Below are 22,676 nucleotides of genomic sequence, written 5' to 3' on the forward strand. Positions count from 1 at the left end.
ACACACACACACACACACACACACAAGAACGTACGAAAATAACACTCTCAATTGTGGTGGTGCCTGTCAGTTAAATGTTAACTATGACGGTTGTATGGGGGCCACAGTGTGTACACAATAAACTTAGTCCTCAGCCCAGACTTCCACCAAAGGCTCTGCTGTCTGAAAGGTCGATTGTATGTGGGTGTCTGAAACAAAAAAAGAAACTAAACCATTCACAGCCTTTTACATTATGTGTGTATTTGTTTTTTTTGGCTGCCTGTAGCCGAGAAAAAAATGCTATGAAATGTGCCAAACTGAAATAACATCATATCAGAGGGACTTTACCTAAAAGTATAAAGCATCATGCTAGCACCATGCTAGTTCACAACAACAGCTGTTTGTGTTTAAAGGTTCAAATAACACAGTGTATTTTAAAATTGAACATGTTACACATTAAGTGTTTTTCTTCTTTCACCCCAAATAGAGAATAGAGTTTAGCTATTATAGTAACTGTTACTGCTGCCTGTGTTTTGCCTCTGAAAACAAGATAAAGTGCAAACTAATGCTTGTTGTCTAATGCTCATCCACACTATTTATTTATTTCTACTGCTTAAAAATACCAAGGCCAGCTATCAAATAGATGTAAACTGATTCTATTAGACTAATCTGCTATTGTATTACTGAATAACTTAGGTTATCAAGAGCCTGTGGGCATCTGGATTGACTGGTCTCAATTCATACGCTCATAGGTTACTGTTTCATGACTATACTGTTTTAATTGGCCAGTGCAGCCTCAGCTTACCTTGCAGCTCCCCTCACCACAAACCGCAGTTACATAATGGATATAATTTGGGGAAGGATGCCAGCTGTATGAGACCTTTAGGTCAACTAACCCACTTTAAACACTTCCATCTGCTTTGTGTTGTTTCAGTTGTTCTTTAACTGACAAAGTCCACATTGTAAAATCTATGTGTTTGAAGTGTAAAAAGCCAAAGGATAATGATTTTGGCTGGTTAAGATTGCGGACCAGACTGGGAAAATACAGATTATTTCATCAGAATGAAACTTCAGAGAACACGTTACACTTTTTCTTTAGCACGATTCTTGCTTGAAGGAGAACCTGCCTCTCGGCAAAAAACCTCAAGCTGTACTTTCCAGCAGAAAGCAGCTTCATCTAAATGGGAGGAAAATTAATACCCTGTGGCAGGCAAGCCCGAATGGTCTATTTGTGTGAGCTAATGATTAACTACTCATTTTCTTTTTAACAAAATATTTGAAGTAAATTACAAACTTATTTTACAAGCCATATTTCTCTTTATATATGATGCAACAGTAAATCTTTCTCTGAAACTGCCTTTGAGGACATTTGGCCAAGTTCTCTGCATTATGTGGTCTGTCCGTCAGCAGTCATTTGCTCCAATAAAGACTTGTTTTTTTTCCCTCTTTTCCCTCAGTTCAAACCACAATCCCTCTCGGAGTCAGTTGTCTGCTTGGGTAATGGAAAGGGGAGTATATCTTGCTAATTCTCGCTAATTCATTTTCCATCCATGGCAGAGCTAACCCTGCAGGGCACAAGGCAGTGGTTACAGCTTGTTGAGCAGCATCGTGTCATAGACTTACACACATACTGTGAACTGTGTGATTGTAGTTTTTCATTCTGAAATGTAGTTCTTGTGGCCTGAGGACACAGATTTACTTTACTTTGCTCTTCCTTTGCCTATAGGCTCCTTCTTTGCAACAAATTTAACAAATTTTGCTCAGGACTAATAATCTCAGCATAATCTCACTGACTGACAGACAAAGAGCCAACTCTTAAAGCTTATAACTTCATAACGGAATAAACTGAATGAGAGGCAAAGAAAGAAGACCAGTCTACATCAATGCTAGCAGCACTGTTAGGCTTTATTTCAACACGTTCTCACTCCCTAAGCATAATATTTTACGCTAGGTGACAAATCGTCAACATTTTATGTCTGTGAAGGTTCTCAGTCATCCAGGTCATCGTAGTCAAAGGAGCTTGCAAAGAAAAGCGTCTGGACTTCTTTAACGTCTTCAAGCAACTTAAAGAAGTCCAGACGCTTTTCTTTGCAAGCTCCTTTGACGTCAACATTTTACGCTTTCGGGTACCCAACACGTTCCTAAATGACGAGATCGGAAAAATGACAAAACATGACAACCCTTTCGACTCAATCTACACATTTTCGTTCATTTTCTTAAAATCGCTTTGGAAAACACTATTTTACGAAAAAAATGAGCAAATCATTATTTTTAGATTAGATTAAATTAAATTACAAATACAAATTGCAGTTGTTTCCTTTCTATAACAGAAAAATTAGTTTTAGTGGTTGAATGTTATGGGTGATTCATTTCACTTTTCAGTAGCCTGGCTCAAATTTGGATTTCAAAATGGGAATTCGTTTTTTTATTTGCCTAATGAATAACAACATAATTTTTTAGTTTTAAATAAGTTTATTTTTTTAAAGATTTTCAAAAATATTTGTGTTTTGACAGTTTCTAGTGTATTTCCTGGGTTTACCATCAGTATATTAGCCGAAATTTGTATTAACACCAATCAGAGAAATCACTGTTTCAATTTGGGATTGTGGGTCAAGGATCCTTTTCTGCAACATTGTGAACAAAACACATTTTTGTTTAATCAAGGTTGATATCATACAGGCAGGTGCAAATACTATCTCAGTGTTGTAGCTCCAAGTAAGTCTGCTTTGGATGGTTACAGCTTTCTAGCTCATAATAAAAATACCTATGGCGAATATGAATGCATTGTAACTAGAGATGGACCGATCCGATATTACCTATCGGTATCGGTCGGATACTGACGTAAATTACTGGATCGGATATCAGAGAAAAATAAAAAAAAAATCTGATCCATTAAATATCAAAAAAGCACCTCACAAAACTTGCAACACGGAGTAACTCCCAACTCGGCTCATAACCGTAGCACGTGGGAGCAGTAGGCATCATGTGATAGAGCGGCTGTGTGTATTTGTAGCCTCGCTAGAAAATTAAAGCAAGTGTGTAAGTTCATCTCTGGATGTTTATAAAGCATTCCCGCGTTAAGCTTGACAACCGATATATTGAGCGACTGCCTCTTCTCTCTCCCTCTTTCTCCTGTTGCTACTTCAATCATGAAACTGATCAATGATCAGCTGATCGGCTTTTCTGTCACGAGTCCGTCTCTCTTGTTTGTTTATTGCTCACTTCGCGCCAGAAAGAGGAAACCAGCGGCTGAACAACAGCAGCACGTTTAAGCTTGATCAGCTGCTGTTAGAATTTATTTACTTTCTAGACCAGGATCCTTTTCTAAGTAGCTGACGGCTGGTAATTGTGCAGGGGTTGATCTAGCAAAGTTTAGCCAGGGGGTCCGATAGGGCATTAACAGGGAAAAGGGGGCACAGAGACATACTTTTCTTTCTTATTCTCATTTAAAATGTCTAGCTTTTAATAAATAATTATCCAAATCTTACACCCAAGTTTTAATCTGATGTAAAATGTATAGAAGTCCATTACTGTATATAGTAACTATTAAGTCTAATATACCCTAGTAAGCTATAGTACTTTTTCCTTTGGGAAGGTACAATCTGTGCAGTCTGCAATTCTGTTGAAGAAAGATGTTGAATCTATTTAATTATTCTTGGAAAATGATTTCTGTGCATTTTTTTTACACTGCATCAAATTAAAGTTAATTACGTCAATTAAGCATCATGAGGTGGAGGGTGCGTGGTTCCCTTTTTTTTTTTTTTTTATTAGATTGATCAGTATTGCTGAACTATGAAATATTTTGGGTGCAGTGTATTTTTTTACATACAGGTAAAACAGAATAGCTTTAGTGGTGTTGGTTTTTTTTTTAACTTGAGTATGAACTTATACAAAAAGCAGCAAGATATTAAAAAACTGTTTTTTTGATTAAAACACACCCTATATCGGATTCATATCGATATCGGCAGATATCCAATTTTATGATATCGGACATAAAGAAGTGGTATTGTGCCATCTCTAATTATAACCCTGTTAACACTTTAGAATGCATCTTCTCAGAACTACAAGTGGATACCTATAAAATAGTTATAGAGGTCATGGATACCATATGAATTTAGAAAATGTTGTGATATTTCTCAGAAAGAATTCATTCTTGGAGCATCTGTGGTCCTAGTTTTTATTCTCTGATGACTATGAAAGTTAAGCAGTCACTGAGATGTTGGTATTTCTCTCTTAACTAAAATAAAGGGATGAAAAAGGGCTCTGCTGGGCCACTCTGTGTAGAAAGTGTTGTACAAATACCTGCCTGTTTACCATTTTCGCAATGTGATGGTGATTCTCAGAGGAAGATGCTAGTAACAGGCTGAAAGAGGATCCCTACAGAACGAGAGGTATGCGCTGAGAGACTTAACCCCGGTGAATGCCACCAAGCCCTGTGCTTCGCCCAGTGTTTACCAGATTATAGAGGCCACAGATCACATAAAACTGGGTAGAATTTCACATTCTCAAAGAGGGAGGTCTATGAGACTCTACATGGTGACACAGTAAGGTGACTAGTACTTTCTCTCATTTCTTACCAGAAGCTCCATACTTTGACGTGTTGTCACCGGGGTTCCAAAGGAGCAGCTGTCTTTCCCAGTCGGCTGCACCTCTGAACTTCTATTGGCTGCTGTCTGGAGGAGTGGGTGTGATCGTCTATGTCTAGCCTCCCACTTGTCAGTCTAGTTGGACAGGAGGCATGTTCACAAGCTCCTCCTTGCTCATTGCTCCCTTTTACACACAAGTAAACCCAGCTTCTGTTATGGCAAGGGCTGCACGTTGGCATTTACCAAATAGCCGCGGCATGCCACTCTCCCTGACAGCACCTCCCTGCCTTCTCAGGAGACAGACAGGCTGAACTAGCTGAGAGCAGACGGTAGTGGACTATCTGGCAATCACTCCCACAGTTCAGCGGTACAGAGTGGGGGAAACTGCTCAACATGCCACAAGGTAAGCTCAGATATAATATTCATCCCATATTTGCAGGCATTTGAGGACTGTTGGATCAGACAGTTAATCAAAGCCGAGATGCAGAAAGATGACCTTGAATGTCTTCGATCAGGGACCGGCTGATTTAAATTCAGGGTCAGAAAAGCTTTTGACTCTAAATGGATTTAACAAATGGTGTGGAGTGGACTTCTGGGTCAAGTAAGAATACTAAACAGCTCTTCAGGACAACATCTTTGCATTCAAAAGATTAAATGTCGCTTTTATTTTATTACACTTTTACTTATGCAATGAAGACACAAACTCATTGCCCGCATTGCCCATGTTTCTATTTTAACCTTCTTATGTTAGCATATCATTGTTTTTTCCTTGCGTGAGGCTCCAGGCAACTGTTTTATCCAATGTGCTTTGGCTCCACATACCATCCAGTGAGGCTTTGAATGCCACATTGCAACTCATTGCAACCCTGACCCTGGTGCTGTTGGAATGGGAACAGGGCAAGTCCAGCGGTTCAAAAGCACCAAAACAAAACATATGGGAGGGGATATCACAGAACCTGAAAAACTTCTAGGAACACTTTGAGGAGACAGTGAAAAATGTTTTAAAGAAACAGGGAAAACAGAGCAATAGGGAGACATAGGATGGGGAGGGGGATTCAGGGGGTTGAGCCCAAACACTTGGCTTTGCTTCCTAAATCAGCTCCAAAGAGAAGATGAGGGTTAGAGTTATGAGTTGGAAAAACCACAGGCTGTACAGCCAAAAAACTAGAGGAGAGGAAGGACTTTTTCCGGGAACACAGCATAGACAGTAAAACATGTGGACACATATATACAGACACAGTAAAGAAGCAAAGAGACACAGGTTATAGGTTCAGTGCACGGAGAAAGCTATGGTTTGAAGTTATTTAATCTCACTATTAACAGGTAAGGAAACACCTAAATCTTCACAAATATTCGTATCCTGGTATGCAGTACAATTGTGTCAAAATGTGTGCAATACAGTGTTGTCGGTGGCAATGTGACTACGAGGTCCCCACTCCTGTAATATTCAGTAACCCAAGAAAACATAAATGCATGGACTGATTCCATAAGTAATAGATGGACTCCATTGCAGCAGCTCAGCAGCTTGTAGGCGGAGCATTGTCTGAACCAGATGCTAACAAGCTAACAGTTGTTATCACCTTGATCATATTGCACTATATTACAAAAAACACAGGACACTTCCTCTGGGGATATAACAATCCACCAAAACGTTGCCTCAATATTTCTGAAGAGAAACAGTAACCATCCTTAGAGAGTCACATGATTAACATGGCTAAAGATGAGCCTGGTGAAATGTTTTGCTATCATCTATGACAACCGCAAATCTTGACCTGTTACTTTCAACAATAAATTAGCTTTTAGTCCAGTTTACTGCTGCTACATAGGGAGGCTGCAGCCATTTGACATCATGAGTGAACACTGAACTTGTGGTTTTGGTAAAGAATGCTGTGGACAGACATGTTATGATTATGAGGTTTATGCTGATGCAGGGAGAGCCTTAAGGTCTGTATGAGAGAGGACACACTCACCCAGAGGAGGGGAGCAGCTGTTGTGGGCACACAAGGATAAAAAGAAACTGAAGTAAAAGGAAAATAGCTGTGCGAGAAGAATGTGGCGTTCCTCCAGCCGAAAAACAACAAGAGCTGAACATAAAGGAGGCCTTGATTTTTTTATTTTATTTTTAAGAAAATTTGAGCCCATTGCAATGCTTGACTTTGGACTGAATTCATTATGTGCGGAGGTAGCAGGACTGCTGTGCACTGCTGTTCGGCTGGGGCCTGTTTGGGGTAAAGCAAATATTTTACATTTCATTTCGTGGGTTTCCTGTGAGGTGGGCCTACTCCTCCAGGCGCAGACAATTAAAACCTATGCCACAGAAATGTGGAGAGAGTTGGGCAGTGGCTCCTGGGAAATGCCTAACCCTAACTTTGCTATATTGTTTCCTCTGTGGTAACCTGGTGAGGAAGAAATGTTCGGGTCTATATTTATGCGTAAAAATGGACGACTTGCGGGCAACAACAAGCAGTGTGAAGCTCCTTTGTTTGCTCGAAAACTGAAAATAAAGCATCTAAAACTGGCATTCCTATTGCTCAATATTCTACATGCAGTTTTTAAAAGTTTGACATTTTTGGAGATAATTACTTTACTACGGAGCCCGCAAGGGACATGGGAGAAAAAAAAAGTACGATGAACTTTTGCGAGATCTCGCAAAACTAACTAGGGATCTCGCAAAAGTTTTGCGAGATCTCGCAAAAGTCCGTCTTAATTTTTTTTTTCTCCCATGTCCCTTGCGGGGTTCCGTACTTTACAGTTACAAGTCTCATTTAAATGTTCAACTACAGCTAGCCTTGACTGGTAGGTGGGAGGGAAAGAGCTAGCGTGGCTCCAGGTTAAAAAGGTTTTAACTGTACAGTTATGAAAAGGAACGTTTTCACAGGACGGGATAGTATAGAGTCCTGTGAAAACTTTAGTATCCTTGCTCCTTGTAGAATCACCTTTAGCACCAGTAACTTCCAGTTATGACGTTCTGTGTGACTCTAAAATCTCTCACATCACTGGAGAGGTACTGCACAGAATCCTGCATAAATCATTCTTTCTTGCGCCTGTATACCTTGTTTATTGAACGTATACCATATTTAGCTGCTTCCAACCACTGTAATAACCTATTTTAAGTCTCTCCATTTTTTCATGTTTTTCTCCAATATTTCAAATCACAACAACAGCTACCTCTTGGTGTTTTATATTGTCAGGTAAAGACCCTACAATAATAGAAAGAAAACCCCAACAATCAGACAACCCCCCCATGACCAAGCACTTGGCGACAGTGGGAAAGAAAAACTGCCTTTCCCCAGGAAGAAACCTCTAGCAGAACCATCTACCATGACAAGTTGGGAAGAGAGTCCAAGAATAATAATAACTAATGATTAAATGCAGAGTGGTCTATAAACACAGTGCGTGCAAAAGGGTAACTGAAGCTTAAAAAAAAGTGCATCATGGGAAACCCCCAGCAGTCTAGGCCTACTGCAGCGTAACTATGGGGGCGTTCAGGGTCACTTGATCCAGCTCTGGCTTTAAGTTAAATACAGCGCTGCTATGTCCGCCTACTCATAAGAAATCAAAAAGTGCATTTTAGCCCCACCAATTTCTTTCTGTGCAGGTACTAAACGCTTATATTTTTCTTAAAGTAAGCCAGACATTTCTTATTGAGAACCTAAAACTTCTTTACTTGTAAAAGAATTTTTTGTTGTCATTGGGTTGAAGTCGAGCCAGCAGCTTATATTTTGAACTGAGTCAACAGAGAGATCGGGATGTCTGCAGTAACAGGTGCTCTGTGCTTCAGCGCTGATTGACAGAGACAATAGCGAAGTCTCTGCTTGCAATCAGCACGCTCTTTTTCTATTATTCATGCTACACTAGCTTTATGGAAATATTTCTTGTGTACCTCTTGATTTTTCTGTATATCTGGAGCACCAGAATGGTCTTCAATTAGCCTTTAAAATGAAGACATATCTGGGTCTCACTGCCTGACATGTGCTTTAGCTTTACGCCCACATGTACGAGCTAAACTTAGACTTGTCAGACGGAGGCCTAAAAGAGTCCTCTCAACATCATGGAAGCCACAAGAAAATAACAGTAAATAATGTAGTTTTAGTATCTAATACAGTGGTTAGACATATGCAAGGGTAACAGAACTGAATATGATGGAAAAAAAGGAATAGTTTATATTATTCTGTTCGTGCAAGAGATTTTGGCTATTAAAGTCGGAGAAACGAAGCTCAAAACAGTTTAAACTTTAGTACCAAACACTGATAGGGGACCTTCCCTGAATGTTGCTTGTCATCTCTCTCTGCACCCTGCACTGTTAATACTCGTCAAGTAATTTCTTTTTTTAAAAATAACACTGCTTTTTTAATTTGTTTCATGTCATCTTTGATTTATCCGTTATTCATGGCACAATACTGAGCAGACTTTATTCTGCAAAATTGCTGTCTGCAATTTGCACATTTCTTTGCCGTTTACTGCCGGCCACCAACGAGTGTGTGAATGATAGAGGTGAAAATTCCCAGCAGGGACATTCGGTGGTGTTTGTCTGTTTACTGCATAGCTGACATTGTTTGGGGCTGTGGCTTGGTGGCCGCCGTGCCTCAAGAGGACAGCAAGCAGCCGCAGAGGCTGGTGGTCAGGAGAGAGGAGGGGAAACGTGGGAGGCGGGAAGAGGTAAAGATTTAAGAGGGGGAGATGCTGAGAGAGGGAGGCGGGGGAGGAGTGATATAAAAGAGGAGAAGGGCACGCCAGTATATTAAAAAGGCAGTAGAGCGTTGCACTGTAAAAATACATCACTTTCCAAGGTGAACGATGAAGTTCTAGATAGTTCGGTGATAGAAAAACAAACTCTCTGAAAGAAAACTGTAGAACTAGTAGGAGGCACAGGGAGAGAAGGAAGGCTGGAAAGTATTGAGTCAGAACAATGACTGTCTGTATTTATGTCTGTAGGAGTTTATTTTGCACTGCTGGCCATAGCTGCTGGGCTAAACAGTCTCAAGCTATTTTCAGCTCTCGTCCTGGATGGCAGGGCTGTAATCAAGTGAAGATCAGGCCTGCCACTGTTGAATAATAGCTGCCTGGTGGACGGAAGAAATGAAGCAGCAAGAGTGTGAGAAAAAATAGAAAACTTTGGGAAGAGAAGAGAATAAGAGAGGGGGAGATAGAAAAAGTACTTCGGCGTAATTGAATGTTTGTGTTTTGTTATCCACTCACTACATGTGGGTGAATGAATGAGCATATTGTGTGTGGAGCACAAACAAGGATGATTGCTATTCCGTCTGGTCGCAAAACTTGGACTGAGTCTGCCACCAAACGCACCACAAATAAACCTCAAGTCAATGTCAGAGCCAAAATGTTGAAATCTGCAATATGCTCATTACATTATTATATAACCACACAATAATCACTTCGACCACTTGTAAAAATGCAGAAACAGGTTTCTCATATGTTGTTGGCTTAATTTAGTCCTCCTTTTTCTTGTCAGATGCCCGAGGTCCAATCAGATAATGTGTCAACACATTTTTTGGAGAACTAAGGAGAACAAATGATGGCAACACAAAATGGTAGAAAAAGGTTTTTTGCTTCAGAAGTTCACTGAATCTGATATTTATTTGAAATGCATGCTCACTTACTGTTTGTAATTTTTGCAGGGAATTTTGCACCTTGTAAAACAGCACAGAACGGAATCAAGGAGAAGCCCCCATATTCAGTGGAAACCCCTTATGGCTTCCGACTTGACCTGGATTTTCTGAAATATGTAGACGACATAGAGAAAGGGAACACCATCAAAAGGATTCCCATTCAGCGCAGAAGCAAGGAAGTGCGCGCAAGCACTTTACCAAGGCACCTCAATACTTCTGGGTGTGGCTACCGCCCGAGCCCCTGGGGATCTACCGGAGCTCTTGGCCCCAGGTCTCGATTGTCAGACGCCCATCATCATCATGGCTATACTTCCTGGGCATATGATCACAGGCCACCTGTTTCCCCCACAGGGTTTAAATCTTTGGCAGAGATGGAAGCCAGAATCAAGGAGTTTGATGAGCAACCTCTAGGGGAACATATCAGACCCCATCTCCTCCGTGCCTCCAGTCTGCCACTTACGGTTTTACTGAGACAAGGGTCAGAGTCTACAGATGACCACAGCAGCGTCTGGAGTTCAAAGGATCACCTTGGGGGAAGAAACATCTCATATGAAGATGTGTTCCACTCTTCGGACAGCCCTCGGCCACAGGACTGCTCAGGTCTGCTGAGGCGCCTCACTGAAGCCCTCGAACGAGTGGGGGACCTTGAGATGGAAGTGAGGGTCATTCCTGAGCTCAGAGCGCAGATCTGCATCCTCCAGGAGGAAAGAGAAAGACTTCGTCTGGGACTGAGTCCACGTGACCATCCCTCCACAATGAACGGCACCACAGATCCTGGTACATCCTCTCACAATAGCAAAGTATTGAGAGGACTTCAGCATGAAAGTCACAGTATATTTCCTAGAAATTACAGTGTCAGCCAAGATGACTCCAATCCTACGCATGAGTGGAGGACTAGTACAGATCTGGATGAGCTGCTGACAGTGACCTCCCTGCAAGCCAAAGTAGCTGTGTTGGAGCAGAAGCTCCACGAGACTAGCCTGGAGCTCCAGAGAGTGTCAGGGCTGCTGAAGGAGCAGCAAAAGGAAAGCAAAAGGAAAGACGAGAAGATAGAACACCTCATTAAGAATCCTGCGGTGTGGGTCCGTGCAGAGAGGGTGGTGGTAGATCAGGATGGAGATGAGACGGTAGTGAGATCAGAGTATGATAAAGCACCTTGCTTTAGTAGTAAAAGAGCGGTTAATGCAAACGATCAAACAAGGCAGCAACACAAGTCTGCGGTCAGTTCAACATTGTCTGAAAGACGTCCACTGGTTTCTGAAGGTACAGACACAGCTGAGGTGATCCATCACATAAAGAAGATAAAGAGTCTGCTGGAGCAGCAGTGGAAGTGTTTGTGCACAGAGAGTGAATCAGGAAAAGAGGGCAAGCATCTAAAGCACCCAGATCCCAAAGTCAACTCTCTGCAGCAGGAGATGATGGGACTTGTCGACATCCTCATGTCCTGCCACAAACAACATGGAGACAGTGACGGTAAGAAGATTCAGCAGGTAGCTATACAGTTGAAGATAACAGAAGCCACATTTCAGAGTTAATAATAGTAACACTGAAGTCAAAGTGAGCCAGGATCAGTGTTATTGTTTTTGTATAAGAAATCCCACTGGGTTTAATAGGGTCAGCCAAATCTGAAAGTTGGAAGTGAGTCGGCAGAGCTTTGTGTAGTGCTAACAACAACAGCATTTCATTAGCTGTATGAACCTTTGTATCATGTATCATGGAATGAGGTTAGTTTTTTTGTGAACCCAAATGTAGCACACAGGAGATGGAGGTGAGATAAGGCCAGCATTTAATGCTGACTAGTCTAAAGGTTTGCACGGTACAAAAACAGAAAGCAAAGCTAAGGAAAGCAAATTACCAGGAGGCATGAGGAATTATTATTCAGGGAACGATACGGGGAGACTAAGTAAAAAAAAACAAAAGGTAATAAGGTAATCAGGGAGGACGAGACAAGGACAAGAACTCAATATAAAGCACAAGCGAGAAAGGAATTGAACAGAGATGATAGACTTAAACATGCAAACTTGACAAAGAGGGGAAGACAAAATAAACCAAAGGCAGAATACTCGAAAATCACCAGAAACTGAAACAAAGAACTAAGACTGAATGTGTCAAACAAGAATAAAGAGAAATGATCAAACTGAGAACCAAAAGAAGGTTAAATAAGAAGAAGAATTCCAAGACCATAACAAAAATTTTAAAACCCAGGACGATGACAAATTGAGTAAGAGGAAGCTGATAAGCAAAAGGTTTGCTTATAGTCAGTTTTGAAGCTCAAACTGAGTCACCATTTACTTTAAAAGACATTGCATCATAAAACTGAGACAGATGGATTAGAAGGAAACTGATGGGGTTTGTGTTTTGTTTTTTTGTTTAACTGATGAGTAGGCGGCTCTTGGATTTACAGGCAGCATTACAATTAGCTTTAGCAGTGATGAAATGGTTTATGCAAACATAAACAGGCCATTGAATCTAATGAGGAGCATGTAATGCTGACATTTCATCATATCCTTTGTGTTTGTCTTCTGTGTAGCCTCTAAATCCATCCTGCAGACAGAAGGATGTGCCCAGACGTCGAAAAACCTACATTCTGGGGGTGTTAAAGAAGGGTTAGTAAATAACTCCCTGACTTTAGCAACCCTAAATGTTATGATTGTCGGTTATTTGATTTGAGGTTCTGTACAGTCCCGACACAGAAAAACATCATGATTTAAGTCTGAAATATGAGTACCACTCCCTGTTGTCAGTTAAGGGGAGGAAAGAGGCAGCTCCTGTATTGTAAAATGACACAGTGATCATAAACCATATTTCAAAGCCTCACAAGTATGTTTATTTCATTCATCTACAATAAAATAGCCATAAAGGAATGTGTTTTCTGGTTCAGCATTACAATTCAAGTAAAATATCTCCTTGACTGTACAAGCAGGAAAGTATTCACAGCCTTTGCTCAATATTTCTTGAAGCACCAACCACTTTGGCAGCAACTACATGCTGAAGTCTTTTTGAGTATGATGCCTCAGGCTTGGCACGCCTATTTTGGGGCAGTTTCTCCCATTCTTCTTTGAACAACCTTTCAAGCTCCATCAGGTTGCAAGGCAACATTGTTCACATCCATTTTCAGATCTCTCCAGCAATATTCAATTAGGTTCAAGTCGGTCACAGACGGGTCCTGATGCCACGCCTTTGTTATGTTGGCTGTGGGCTTAGGGTAGTTGTCCTGTTGGAAGATGAACCTTCGCCCCAGTCCAAGGTCCAGAGCACTCTGAAGCAGGTTATCATCAAGGATGTCTCTGCACAATGCTGCATTTATCTTTCCCTCAACCCTGACCAGTCTCCCAGTTCCTGCTGCTGAAAGGCACCCCCACAGCATGATGCTACCACCACCATGTTTCACTGTAGGGATGGTATTAGCCAGGTCATGAGCGATGCCTGGTTTCCTCCAGACATGACAATTGGCTTTCGGGCCAAAAAGTTTAATGTGTGAACCAGAGAATTTCGTTTCTTGTGGTCTGAGAGCCCTTCAGATGTTTTTTGGTAAACTCCAGGTGGGCTTTCATGTGACTTTTACTGCGGATTGACTTTAGACTGGTTGCTCTACCCAACAGGTCTCATTGGTGGAGTGGTGCGGAAATGGTTGTCCTTCTGGAAGGTTTTCCTCTCTCCACAGAGCAACGCTGGTGCTCTGTGGAGAGTGACAATCAGGTTTTTGGTCAGAGAGGTGACCTTTCTACCCCATTGGCCTCTATGAAGACTCCTGTGGTTTCAAAGGCCACTGTGCTCATTGGGAACTTTAATGGTCCGGAAATGTATCTGGACCCTTCCTTAGATCTTTATATAATTACAATCTTTATGTTCATGTTATATATTTGGTTTTTATTTTTAATAAATGTTAAAAAAATTTAAGAACACTTTTTCACTTTGCCATTATGGAGTATTATGTGTTGAATTTTGACCAATGGACGAGTGAAGTGCTGTGAATACTTTCTGTATGCACTGTATAAGGGTTCTCAGCCTCTGACTCCCCTAAACATACATAAGACATTCAGACTAGTCATTGGTTTGAGATAATTAAGCAAATTCACAAGATTTACTATGTATAAGTTCACCAACCTCTGTCACTGAAATAAAAAAACAAACCAAAAGTGTAGAAGCAGTTGTAACATTTAACAAGTACCTCTTTTTTTTTTTCTTTCATTTTTCTATAGAAGCAATGAGACTGCCACTAAAAATCAGGCCTGTATGAGCCAAAGTGTCCATGATGATTTGGAGCAGAGGAACAGTAGCACAGTTCCTAGGGAGGTGGCTCCTGCCCAGCTGGATGCAGACACAGAGAAGAGAAGAATGGAAGAAGAGAAGCAAATTGACCCAGGCAGACAGATGAAACTGGAAGGAACAGGTTTTGGGGGGACAGATGGAGGTGATGTATCTCTAGTAGCTAGGGCTACAGAGAAAACGGCCAAGATGAAAACACAGCCCTCAGGAGAACAGATGGAGGGAAACTCTGGCTCGGAAACAACCACCAAAGGCAGGTGAGAGGACCTCAACAAACACCCAATCGGTGTCTGTTTGGAAGATGTAATTGCACTCCGCAGGAAGCTAATTTCATCTGATCATAATATAATATGTTCCTCATGTTTTAAAGTGAACTGTTGCTCTATTATGACCTTCCTTGAGCATACATATACACATTTTTTTCCTCTTCCAGAGAAGCAGTGAATGCAGATTTTATTTCTGCCTGTCATTTCCTTAATAATCACATGGACAACATGGACAACCCCAATGATGACATGGTAAGCAGTCAAGACTAGAGATTAAATTTAAAAAGATATGAAATTTTTCTTTCATTTACTGCGTTAAAAATATGTCTGTGCACTACATAGACACTACTGTGTGATCACACCAGCAGAGACACAAATGAGTTCTCAGAACCCAGCCAAATAAACATCTTGGACGGTTGTCATCCTATCATGCTGACAAAAATCTGTCCACATAGAGACATGCAGTATAAATGCCTGCTGAACAGTTTGCAGTACCAGGTTGGGAACTGAGGTATCTGCAGAACCCTTTACGCCAGAACGAACAGACACTAAACAGAGTTTAATAAGGTTAAAAAAAAAATAGGCACAGAGCTGGCAACACCATTTTTTCCTTCTTTGTGGTTCTATTTGTTACTTCATTGCCTTGTTTTGAAGTGGATTGCAATCACCGCGCCCGTGAACTTGCTTCTATTGGGACATGTTGCATTTCAAAAGTTGAATCTTGCTACAATGATGTAAATCATTTGATTGTTGACTATCATTTTGGATTTTTGAGTTTGGCAGCTGAACAATACCAAATTAAGACACGAGGGTAGCTCGGAGGAGTTATCATGCAATGCTAACACCAGCTAGCTAGCATTGCTAACAAGGCTAAACCATAATTCATTGCATTCGTAAACGGACCAGGTTGTTAACATGTTTTGTTTTCTGATCTAGAGTCAGATATTTTAACATAGACATCTAAGGGATTTGTCATGAGCAATGTTCCCTCTAATTTTTCACGTGTCTGAGCGAACACACAAACTCCCTGAGCGACCCCTTGGACCACTGTGAGCAACAGCAGACGTGTGCACTGTGGTCACGCCAGCATCGAATCCATCCAAGTTACAGTGGGGCAAAAAAGTATTTAGTCAGCCACCGATTGTGCAAGTTCCCCCACTTAAAATGATGACAGAGGTCAGTAATTTGCACCAGAGGTACACTTCAACTGTGAGAGACAGAATGTGAAAAAAAATATCCATGAATTCACATGGTAGGATTTGTAAAGAATTTATTCGGAAATTAGGGTGGAAAATAAGTATTTGGTCACCTCAAACAAGGAAAATCTCTGGCTCTCACAGACCTGTAACGTCTTCTGTAAGAAGCTTTTCTGTCCCCCACTCGTTACCTGTATGAATGGCACCTGTTTGGACTCATCATCTGTATAAAAGACACCTGTCCACAGCCTCAAACAGTCAGACTCCAAACTCCACCATGGCCAAGACCAAAGAGCTTTCGAAGGACACCAGGAAAAGTATTGTAGACCTGCACCAGACTGGGAAGAGTGAATCTACAATAGGCAAGCAGCTTGGTGTGAAAAAATCAACTGTGGGAGCAATCATCAGAAAATGGAAGACATACAAGACCACTGATAATCTCCCTCGATCTGGGGCTCCACGCAAGATCTCATCCCGTGGGGTCAAAATGATCATGAGAACGGTGAGCAAAGATCCCAGAACCACACGGGGGGACCTGGTGAATGACCTGCAGAGAGCTGGGACCAAAGTAACAAAGGTCCCCATCAGTAACACACTACAACGGCAGGGAATCAAATCCTGCAGTGCCAGACGTGTTCCGCTGCTGAAGCCAGTGCATGTCCAGGCCCGTCTGAAGTTTGCCAGAGAGCACATGGATGATACAGCAGAGGATTGGGAGAATGTCATGTGGTCAGATGAAGCCAAAGTAGAACTTTTTGGTATAAACTCAACTCGTTGTGTTTGGAGGAAGAAGAATACTGAGTTGCATCCCAAGAACACCATACCTACTGTGAAGCATGGGGGTGGAAACATCATGCTATGGGGCTGTTTTTCTGCCAAGGGGACAGGACGACTGATCCGTGTTAAGGACAGAATGAATGGGGCCATGTATCGTGAGATTTTGAGCCAAAACCTCCTTCCATCAGTGAGAACTTTGAAGATAAAACGAGGCTGGGTCTTCCAACATGACAGTGATCCAAAACACACCGCCCGGGCAACAAAGGAGTGGGAGTAAGAAGCATTTGAAAGTCCTGGAGTGGCCTAGCCAGTCTCCAGACCTCAACCCCATAGAAAATCTGTGGCGGGAGTTGAAAGTCCGTGTTGCTCGGCGACAGCCCCAAAACATCACTGCTCTCGAGAAGATCTGCATGGAGGAATGGGCCAAGATACCAGCTACTGTGTGTGCAAACCTGGTAAAGACCTATAGTAAACGTTTGACCTCTGTTATTGCCAACAAAGGTTATGTTACAAAGTATTGAGTTGTATTTTTGTTATTGACCAAATACTTATTTTCCACCCTGATTTACGAATAAATTCTTTACAAATCCTACCATGTGAATTCATGGATTTTTTTTCACATTCTGTCTCTCACAGTTGAAGTGTACCTCTGGTGCAAATTACTGACCTCTGTCATCATTTTAGGTGGGGGAACTTGCACAATCGGTGGCTGACTAAATACTTTTTTGCCCCACTGTACATGGTTTATTAAAATAATCAAATTACAGCATTTACATTTATGTTAGACTACTTTTAATTAACTGCTTTAGCCCATTTAAAAAAAAATCTTGTTCATGACCTGTCTAGTATGTTAACACTATTGGAAGTAAAAATAACTTGAACTCCAATTTTGAAAACAAAACTTTATTTCTTTTTTTCTTCCTTTTTATATAAAGCTCTAAATTGTTTTATGAGTATGAGTCTGTGGTCTGGGAGAGAGTCCTGTAACTCTCTGTCTGCAAAATACAGTATATAATGACCAATGTTGGGCAATTAATTATATAGTTACTTCTTCAAAAAAGTAACTGAGTTATGCAAACGACAAAGTTTTTTGCAGCTGTTTACCTAAAAATGCAGCCAAGGTGGGTTTTTTTTAAAATAAACATTTCAAACTATTTACAGAACAATCAGCTGTTCTGCATCAAATCTGATGCCACACAAATTATTTGTGCCACTCCAGAAAATAATTTCTGTCCACTATGAGATAAAGGAGAACAACAGCCTGATACCTGCAGGCCTGACAACAGGAGATGTATCACTCCTGTAACACCTGTAACATTTAGCAGTCGCCTCATTGTTCTGACACACACAACAAAACTATTGACTACACTACACACTAACTACACACTAACTAAACAAGATTTGCACTAAACGTCTCAAATCTCTCACATCTCAAAACATCGCCGTCACTCCAAAACTTCCCCCTTCCTAAACAACTAAATGCCATGCTGCCATATCATTTTTTTGATTGGTCGACATGGTACATTTTTCAACCAATAGGAAAGGGTGGGGTTTTTTGGGTTTTGTTTTTGCTCAGAGGCGGAGAGCGCTTTCAAGCGCTTTCCTTATAAAACGCCGTTTTTACCGTTTCTTCCCGCAGCAAATATAAACAATGACAGTATTCAGGAAGAAAACCAAACACTGCAGATATTTTTATCATAACTCTGGTTTTACGTGGCCGATCAACACAATTTAAAAACTGGTATAAAGTCCACACTTTTTTTCCGTCAATTGTTCCGTCTGTCCTGCTCACATCTCCAATGGTTCTACATGTTGTCATTAACGTGGCTTCACTCCACATCAGCCACGCCGCTTTGCTAGCTAAAACACCGGTGTCGGCACATAAGGACGCTGTCATAGCTTGTCGACGACGTTGATTAGCCGCGTATGTGCGAATGTGAATCGCATTCTTGGTTGGACTATGGGATAAGGTGGCATCGTTCTAATCCCATACTGGAGCAGCCAGTCACTCACTGACTAACACTGCAAAACAGAATTGTTAAAGTATTGATTTTAATTTCAATTCAGGTTAGATTTTTTTTGTATGCAACGCAGATTTTCTGACCGTGCCAGCAGTGCGCAATTGCGCACACGCGCAGCTTAGAGGGAACATTGGTCATGAGGTGCCATTTAAGGAGCTGCAGTTTGCAGCACTGCTATATTGGCTTTTCCCAGCCCCACAGAGGGGCTTCAAAGAGAGAATGTTTTATATTTTATATTCTACAGGTGGGCAGAAAAGCAACTACTCAGCCACAGAGCAGCATTAACGCTACTGGATATGATGTCTTTATCAGATAAACTTTAAACAATAAAAATGCAAAACTTGTCCTCAGAAAGAGGACATGTGTACCACATATTTCTTTAAAGCAGGACTGCTAAATGTTCTAAACATGTAATATATGTTATTAAATTCATGCTTCACCAGGAATCGTTCTTATTCATATATTTTCCAGAGGAAGGCCCTGGTTGTGTTGTTCCAGCACTGGTTCAGTGCAGCAGCAGAGGAGGCCTCTGAGGCCAGCAGGGTGGCTGCATACCTGAAACACATAAAGAAGGAAACACCCTCCCTGCTGGCCTTTCTAGTCAATCTGGCGGACGACAACGGGAACACAGTGCTTCATTACAGCGTCTCCCACTGCAACTACAGCATTGTCACCCTGATCCTGGATACAGGTAACATATAGGTAACCGTGTTGTCGAAGCTATTGTAATATAAAGTTTGTTAGTACTAAAAACGTCTGACATCTTCCCTGTGCCACAGGTGTCAGCAATGTGAACGTTCAGAACAATTCTGGCTACACGGCTGTGATGCTGGCCTCGCTGACAGCCCCTGATGGACCCGGCGGAATGGAAGTTGTCCGCAAACTAATGGAGCAGGGCAACATTAACATTCGCTCCAGCAAGGTACCACAAGCAATAAGAACAAATGTAATAGGGATGAGGAGGGGAGGAGGGGGATATCAGTGTGAGATGGCAGCGCAGCTCCCTCCTATAGCACCCTGTGCTGGTTTGTACTATTTTCTAGGCAGTGAACGGAAAGCTATACCTAACCACATCCATTATTAATGAATCACTTGGTAGATTTTACACAAGAAAAAATGATCAGTGACAGAGTTCATACTGAGACTTCTGTATGATGTCTTCTGTGGCTCTGGGAGGAGATTTTCAAATTCAGAGAAAGCAGATGATGTCATCAGGAATATCTTAAACTGGGGTAAAGGGTTTGCACATTCAGCTTTGTTATGAACAGTTTGAAAGACCTGGGTATGCATGTATACCTATCTTTGGAGTTGCTGGCTTGTCCCTATAAAACTGAGGTTAGTAAGACGCTGACTACTAAAAGATAAAGAATGAAAGCTGAAGAAGAAAGAGGAGATTTGAACAATTCTTGGTCTGGGCCTCACACTCTCTCCCTCTCCACACAGACGGGCCAAACAGCTCTGCACTTGGCAGTGAGACATGGCCGAGTTGTGATGGTTCGCCTGCTGCTTAGCTGTGGGGCAGACGCTAACATCCAGGACAGCCAGGGAACCACAGCGCTGATGTTCGCATCTGAGAGGGGCCACACGCACATCGCAAGGCTCCTGCTGGAGAGAAGCCAGTGTGATCTCACTCTGACTGACAAGGTAAGACCACATCAAACAAACCATCATGTAACCTGGGAAACAATGCTGGCAAACTCTTTTCTGTGGTCATTTTCAGGGATCACAGTGAACTGGATCATAATGTTGTGATGCAACAATAGTCTGGGCATCATACCCATTAAAATTCAATTTTAGGACACTGAATTCATGTGATGATTCACCTCCATTTGTTAACAAAATGGCACATCTATCTTAGCATTCACATCACTGAATGCAAAGAAAAGCAGCTTAGATGCGTGAAAGCTTGAATGTGTTGACACACACTGTGGATGTGAGTGGACTGACAGTCTGGATGTAGCAGAATAGAGCTTCCCCAGGATTAATCAAGGCTACAGTAAGACAAATCTCCCTGGGCTGAGAGGAGCTAATCCGCTAACAGTACAATATCTGTGCCATGCGGAGCAAGTGGAGGCAGGGAAAGAGCAACGGGGGCAAATCTCTCTTCTGCTTGTGACAGTCTACCTTTAAAGTACACTTAAGAGTGTACTTTAAAGGTAGACTGTGAGAGAATGTCTCACCTAAACCCACACTAATTAGACTGATTAAACTGTGGAAAAATGAATTTATATGGCCTACAGAAACGCCAACAGTTTTGTGCGGTAACACAAATAATGTTAACTTAACAATCAGATGATAACAAAGTCAGGAAATCACCAAATTCTTCAAGGGTTCACCATCTGGGGACCCAGAATCAGTCACATTAATGTTGCACTCTAAGCTGAAATGTTGTTTTTTTCTTTGTTTCCTGTTTGCCAGCGAGGTCAAACTGCGCTTTCCATCGCCATGCAAGGTTCCCACGCCGATACAGCTGCCCTGCTGCAGGCCCATGCTAAAGCTCGAGCTCTGTAGAAGTGGATCTGTTCACATGTCAGATCCTCTCACCTGAGTAGCGCTTCAAACGCGGGCTTTTTTTTCTGAAATCTGGACTAGTGACAGCTGGTGCGCTGAATGGGATGATATTACAATGAGGCTGTACTGCATGAGTAAGTGAGGCAGATGATGGTTGCTAGGGCAGCATGCAATGATCTGGTGTTTTTATTTTGTCTTTACCATAGATGTTTAAGATTATCGCTGATCTTTGCACATCCGTGCAGCAGCTTCGCTCTGCAAACTATGCAATGGAAAGAATATTTATTATGTTTGTTGTATCTAAAAATTGGTTTGTAAGAAGATTCTACCTGTATGTTTCCAAGGGGAATTCTCAGCATTTCTAAGCACCATTTCAATAAAATACTTTCAAAATACTGCATGCCAACGAAACAGAAACAAATCCCTGGAGCCGATCGACCAGTTTGTTTATTTCACACGTTGGTAAAAACTACACTGATGTATGCAACGCCTGTTTTTAATAAAATAACAGAAAAGCGATGATATTTCATTGTTTGAAATGAGCAACATGCAGTGGCAAAGTCGCCCAGGAGGTGGCGCAGTTCATCCATTTCAGCATCACCGCCAACATCCAGCCAACTCAAACATAATAAGAATCCCCCCTACAGAAAGCTACAGTGGAGGCGAACCTAAAAACGCTCACGTACAAGGAAGTAGATATAATCTCTTTCAAGTGTGACAGACGGAACATGGTGTGTGAGAGGACAACGTGTGAGATTCACCTGCACTCCAGCTGTATGTCACCTAGGAATGCTCAGTCAGTTGTGAAATCAGATTTGTTTGAATGGCCTTTGTTTCCTCGAGCCCCCTGGGAAACAGCAAGGGGCACTGTGTTGTTTTTTTGTGCACAGAGCTGAGATTATGTTTGTGAGATAAGACAAAAAAGGGATCGCATAGATGGCGAAGGCGTTGGATTTCTGTGTGACAGGGCACGGGTTCTTCATTTCCCCTGAGGATTTCTTCCATTCTAGCTGACTGGCTGTCCTGCTGTAATGACCACGAGCAACTATAAATCGCCAGAAAGCGAGAAAGATGTGGCAGACTGAGATGGAATGGGCATCTTTTCTATTAGTGAAATGTATCCGTATGTAGAAATAACAAAAAAGGAGGCCGGTATGGAAATGCTCTGTCAGAATAAAGTGTTTCAAAGAGATGATAACATGTAACTGTGGATACACACACACATACGCATGTCACATGACTGCATAGGTGCGCGTCCCCCATCCCCCACTCAAAGAAGCGGGTTACAGCAAGTAACAGTGCTCATTTCAGCCTTTGTGCAGGGATAAAAATGTCTGTGACACCTCTTTTTGTCTGCAGGGAACAGTGGACTAATAAAACATACCTATTCCATAACACCCTGAGGGGGTGTGATACAACAATGGAGGGGGGCGTCTGTGCAGTC

The 22,676-nt window shown here is 41.7% G+C and overlaps 1 protein-coding gene across 2 annotated transcripts; it reads left to right on the forward strand.

The window, feature by feature from the left end:
* Positions 1 to 4,715: 4,715 nt before the first annotated feature.
* Positions 4,716 to 21,826, forward strand: LOC308412861 (KN motif and ankyrin repeat domain-containing protein 4-like). 2 transcript variants are annotated; one of them, XM_080907500.1, is made up of 10 exons: positions 4,716 to 4,968; positions 10,036 to 10,114; positions 10,202 to 11,665; positions 12,723 to 12,798; positions 14,395 to 14,718; positions 14,895 to 14,979; positions 19,193 to 19,412; positions 19,501 to 19,643; positions 20,165 to 20,365; positions 21,140 to 21,820. In XM_080907500.1, the coding sequence occupies exons 2-10, from the start codon at positions 10,096 to 10,098 to the stop codon at positions 21,230 to 21,232; spliced, it is 2,625 nt and encodes an 874-aa protein (XP_080763626.1). In that variant the 5' UTR covers positions 4,716 to 4,968; positions 10,036 to 10,095; the 3' UTR covers positions 21,233 to 21,820. The 2 variants fall into 2 exon arrangements, with proteins under 2 accessions (XP_080763626.1, XP_080763627.1); XM_080907501.1 differs by lacking the exon at positions 10,036 to 10,114 and having other exon boundaries at positions 21,140 to 21,826.
* The last annotated feature ends 850 nt before the right edge of the window (positions 21,827 to 22,676 follow it).

Source organism: Rhamphochromis sp. 'chilingali' (genome assembly GCF_963969265.1).
Source record: "Rhamphochromis sp. 'chilingali' genome assembly, chromosome: 16".
Taxonomy (NCBI): Eukaryota; Metazoa; Chordata; class Actinopteri; order Cichliformes; family Cichlidae; genus Rhamphochromis; species Rhamphochromis sp. 'chilingali'.

Coding starts and splice junctions, on each gene's coding strand:
- LOC308412861 (XM_080907500.1), top strand. Junction 14,719..14,894: donor GAAACAACCACCAAAGGCAG/GTGAGAGGACCT, acceptor TTCCTCTTCCAG/AGAAGCAGTGAATGCAGATT. Junction 19,644..20,164: donor TTAACATTCGCTCCAGCAAG/GTACCACAAGCA, acceptor CTCTCCACACAG/ACGGGCCAAACAGCTCTGCA.